Genomic DNA, 5148 nt, shown 5'->3' with positions numbered 1-5148 from the left:
GAGATTAAAACCTAATACCCAGAGAACAACCAGCTCCAGCTCCAAGATTACAACTATTTTCCCCTTGTTTGTCCCCTTGATATGCACTCTTTAGAGAAAGGTTAGACCAGAATGGTTTTCCTGAGAGCCTCAGCAGCTCTTCTGCACTCACTACCTGACCCCTCTTCACTGTCACCATCCTCAGGCACAGAGAAGAAGAGGAAGAAGGGAGCAAGTTGTGGTTAATTCTTTGCAGACAGGCTTAGGAGGAGGAGGATGGGCTGGATGTGGTGAAAACAGGAAGGGATTCCTCGGAAGATTTAGTATTGGGGGGCCTTTCAGTTTGTTTCTGAGGATGAGAGACATCTATGGAGGAAAATGTTCCATTCGCCTTCATGGCTGATGAAGATTGGAAGGTGGCCTCTCTGGCAGACTCCCGGACGGGTGCTTGGATGGATTCAGAGGCCTTCAAAGTGGGGACCAGGTGTCTAATGTCATCCTTGCCAGGCACTGGTGTCTTGATGGTTTTGCTGACTGGCTCTGATTTGCTGGCTTTCTTCATGGGGACTACTGAAACACGGTTAGAGTCTGGGTATTTCCTTACATTCTTGGTTAAAGCTGGGGAGAGGGCTGCATGAGTCCAGGGAATTTCCGTAACTCGGGAGACAGGATCTATGGATATACATGAAGGTCCTTGATTCTTACTTTCTCTTGTTCGGAGGCTTGTACTCAGAGATTCTATGGGATAGAAAAGACAAAAACACAGATTCTGCAAATGTCACTTCTCCAATATTTGCCAGTCACGTGGTAAGATTCTAGCCATCTTTAAAATGTCAGCCCCTCAATTACCATCTCAGATTTTTTTCCACTACTTCTCTCCCTACCCAGACTTTCCTATGGTCTTCAATTCATCAAGGTGCTGGAGTTTGAGACATTGCTTAATTCACTTTTTAGTTCTAGTAGGTTTTTCAGTTGACTCCTTAAAATTTTTCATATAATAATAAATGCAAATTAAGGAGTTTTATTTCTTCCTTTATGCCTATTATTATTTTACTGAACTGGCTAGGATATCCAGTACAACGTCAAATAGAAGAAAGCGGTAAGAGCTGGTATTATTGATTTATTATTTCTTAAAATTGAGGTAAAGTGATTCACAATGTTGTATTAGTCTCTGATATACAGCAAAGTGATTCAGTTATGCATATATACATATATATTTATTCTTTTCAAATTATTTTCCATGACAGTTTATCAAAGGAAATAACAGTTCCCTGTGCTATACAGTAGGATCTTGTTGTAGTAGTTTGTATCTGCTAATCTAAAATTTCTAATTTATCTTTCCCCAACCCCTTCCTTTCCCTTTCGGTAACCATAATTTTGTTTTCTATGTCTCTGAGTCTGTTTCTGTTTCATATAGAAGTTCATTTGTTTCACATTTTAGATTCCATATATAAGTGGTATCTTATGGTCTTTTCCTTTGTCTTTTTCTTTCTGACTTAGTATGATCATCTCTAGGTCCATCCATTTTGTTGCAAATATCATTATTTCATTCTTTTTCATGGCTGAGTAGTAGTCCATTATAAACCACATTTTTATCCATTCACCTATCAATGGACATTTAAGTTGCTTCTACATCTTGGCTATTGTAAATAGTGCTGCCATAAATACTGGGGTGCATGTATCTTTTCAATTTAGAATGTTGTCCATATTCCCAGGGGTGGGATTACTAAATCACATGGCAACTCATATTTTTCTGAGGAACCTCCATACTGTTTTCCATACTGGGTGCATCAATTTACTTTCCTACCACCCATGTAGAAGGGTTTCCTTTTCTTGACACCCTCTCCAGCATCTGTTATTTTTACTTTTTAATAATGGCCATTCTGATGGGTTTGAAGTGATACCTCATTGTATCTTTGATTTCCATTTCTCCAATAATTAAGTGATACTGAGCATCTTTTCATGAGTCTGTTGGCCATCTGTATGTCTTCTTTGTAAAAAATGTCTATTTAGGTCTTCTGTCTCTTTTTCACTTGAGTTGTTTTTTTGTTATTGAGTTGTATGTGCTATTTGTATATTTTGAAAATTAAGCCCTTTTTGGTTGCATATTTTGCAGTCTGTAGGTTGTCTCTTCACTTTGTTTATGGTTTCCTTTGCTATAGAAAAGCTTATGAGTTTGATTAGGTCCCATTTGTTTATTTTTACTTTTATGTCTTTCCCTTGAAAGATGAACGTAAGAAAATATTGGTATGATTTATGTCAGAGAATGTTTTGCCTATATTCTCTTCTAAGATTTTATGGTGTTCTGTCTTAAAATGTTTAAATCTTTAAGCCATTTTGGGTTTATTTTTGTGTATGGTGAAAGGGTGTGTTCTAACCTTATTGATTTACATGTGGCTGTCCAGCTTTTCCAACACCACTTACTGGAAAGATAAATTAGAAATTTTAGATTAGCAGATACAAACTACTTACTGAAGAGACTGTCTTTCTCCATTGTATATTGTTGCCTCCTTTGTCAATGATTAACTGCCTATAGGTGTATGGGTTTATTTCTGAGCTCTCTATTCTGTGCCATTGATCCATATGTTTGTTTTTATACCATTACCATGATCTGATTACTACAGATGTGTAGTGCTGTACAACATCTGGGAGGGTTATGTCTTCCCAGGGACTGTTCTTTTTCCTCAGGATTGCTTTGGTGATTTTGAGTCTTTTATAGATCCATTCAAATTTTAGAATTATTTTAGTTCTGTAAAAAACTTCATGGGTAATTTGATAAAAATCACATTAAAATTGTAAACTGCTTTGGGGAGTATTGCCATTTGAACAATATTAACTTTTCCAATCCAAGAGCATAGGATATCTTGCCATTTTTTCAATCACTTTCAATTTCCTTTATCAACTTCTTATAGTTGTCAGCATATAAGCCTTTCACCTCCTCAGTCAGGTTTATTCCTAAGTATTTTTTATACAATTTTAAAAGAAATTATTTTTTTACTTTCCTTTTGTCATATTTCATTGGTAAGTTTAAATAAATGCAACAGATTACTGTATGTTAATCCTATATTCTGCCACCTTGTTGGATTCATTTATCAGTTCTAGTAGTTTTTGTATGGAGTCTTTAGGATTTTCTATATATAGTATCATATCATAGTAAAATGACTATTTTACCTCTTCCAATTTAGAAACTTATTTTTCTCTTTCTTATCTAATTGCTGTGGCTAGGACTTTCAACAGTATATTGAATAGAAGTGACAGTGGACATCCTTGTCTTGTTTTAGATTTTAGAAGGAAGGCTTTAAGCTTTCATCACTGAGTATTGTGTTGGCTACAGGTTTGTCATAAATGGCTTTTATTATCTTGAGATATATTTCCTCTATACCTACTTTGGTAAGAGTTTTTATCATGAGTGGATGTTGAATTTTGTCAGATGTTTTTTCTCCATCATATGTCATATTGGCAATCTCTCTCTCATCTTGCTACAAGTTCATAAATTTTATTAATCTTCTCAAGAACCAACTTTTTATTTTCTCTGTTTGTGTCTTTTCTATGTCTTTGATTCCTGCTGTCTTTATTATCTCCTTCTTTTACTTAGAAAATATTTACTTAATTTTTTCCTAGATTTTTAAGGTAGAAACAATGAATACTAAACCAATCTTTCTTCTAAGATTTAAACTTAGAACTCTCCCTGTAAGTCCTGCTTTAGCTATACCACAAAACTTTAGCTACTGTACATGCATTATCCTTTAAAATATTTTCCAACCTCCTTTTTTTTTTAATTTATTTTAATTGGAGGCTACTTACTTTACAATATTGAGGTGGTTTTGCCATACATTGACATGAATCCGCCACGGGTGTATGTGTGTTCCCCATCCTGAACCCCCCTCCCACTTCCCTCCCCATTCCATCCCTCTGGGTCATCCAAGTACACCAGCCTCGAGCACCCTGCCCCATGCAATGAACCTGGACTGGTGGTCTGTTTCACATATGATAATATACATGTTTCAATGTTATTCTCTCAAATCATCCCACCCTCATCTTCTCCCTCAGAGTCCAAAAGACTGGTCTATACATCTGTGTTTCTTTTGCTGTCTCCCATATAGGGTTATTGTTACCATCTTTCTAAATTCCATATATATGTATTAGTATACCATATTGGTGTTTTTCTTTCTGGCTTACTTCACTCTGTATAATAGGCTCCAGTTTCATCTACCTCATTAGAACTGATTCAAATGTATTCTTTTTAATGGCTGAGTAATATTCCATTGTGTATACGTACAACAGCTTTCTTATCCATTCGTCTGCTGATGGACATCTAGGTTCCATGTCCTGGCTATTATAAACAGTGCTGCGATGAACATTGGGGTACATGTGTCTCTTTCAAATCTGGTTTCCTCGGTGTGTATGCCCAGCAGTGGGATTGCTGGGTCCTAAGGCAGTTCTATTTCCAGTTTTTTAAGGAATCTTCACACTGTTCTCCATAGTGGCTGTACTAGTTTGCATTCCCACCAACCATTCCCTTTTCTCCACACCCTTTCCGGCATTTATTGTTTGTAGACTTTTGGATAGCAGCCATTCTGACTGGCGTGAAATGGTACCTCATTGTGGTTTTGATTTGGATTTCTCTGATAATGAGTGATGTTGAGCACCTTTTCATATGTTTGTTAGCCATCTGTATGTCTTCCTTGGAGAAATGTCTGTTTAGTTCTTTGGCCCATTTTTTGATTGGGTCATTTATTTTCTGGAATTGAGCTGCAGGAATTGCTTGTATATTTTTGAGATTAATTCTTTGTCTGTTGCTTCATTTGCTATTATTTTCTCCCATTCTGAAGGCTATCTTTTCACCTTGCTATAGTTTCCTTTGTTGTGCAAAACCTTTTAAGTTTAATTAGGTCCCATTTGTTTATTTTTGCTTTTATTTCCATTAATCTGGGAGATGGGTCATAGAGGATCCTGCTGTGGCTTATGTCGGAGAATGTTTTGCCTGTTTTCCTCTAGGAATTTTATACTTTCTGGTCTTACATTTAGATCTTTAATCCATTTTGAGTTTATTTTTATGTATGGTGTTAGAAAGTGTTCTAGTTTCATTCTTTTACAAGTGGTTGACCAGTTTTCCCAGCACCACTTGTTAAAGACATTGTCTTTTCCCACTGTATATTCTTGCCTTCT

At 36.2% G+C, this 5148-nt stretch overlaps 1 protein-coding gene across 1 annotated transcript in view; it reads right to left on the bottom strand.

The window, feature by feature from the left end:
• Positions 1-241: 241 nt before the first annotated feature.
• Positions 242-5148, bottom strand: part of LOC104998189 (glycerophosphodiester phosphodiesterase domain-containing protein 4-like) — a 129963-nt gene continuing 125056 nt past the window's right edge. Inside the window, exon 16 of the mRNA XM_010853255.1 lies at positions 242-717. Coding sequence (XP_010851557.1) covers positions 242-717 — 476 coding nt within the window. The remainder of the gene's footprint in view (positions 718-5148) is intronic.

Source organism: Bison bison, unplaced genomic scaffold, assembly GCF_000754665.1.
Source record: "Bison bison bison isolate TAMUID 2011002044 unplaced genomic scaffold, Bison_UMD1.0 scf7180017864324, whole genome shotgun sequence".
Classification (NCBI taxonomy): Eukaryota; Metazoa; Chordata; class Mammalia; order Artiodactyla; family Bovidae; genus Bison; species Bison bison.
The sequence above is the reverse complement of the archived record's forward strand: the minus strand, read 5'-3'. Positions and strand labels throughout refer to the sequence as shown.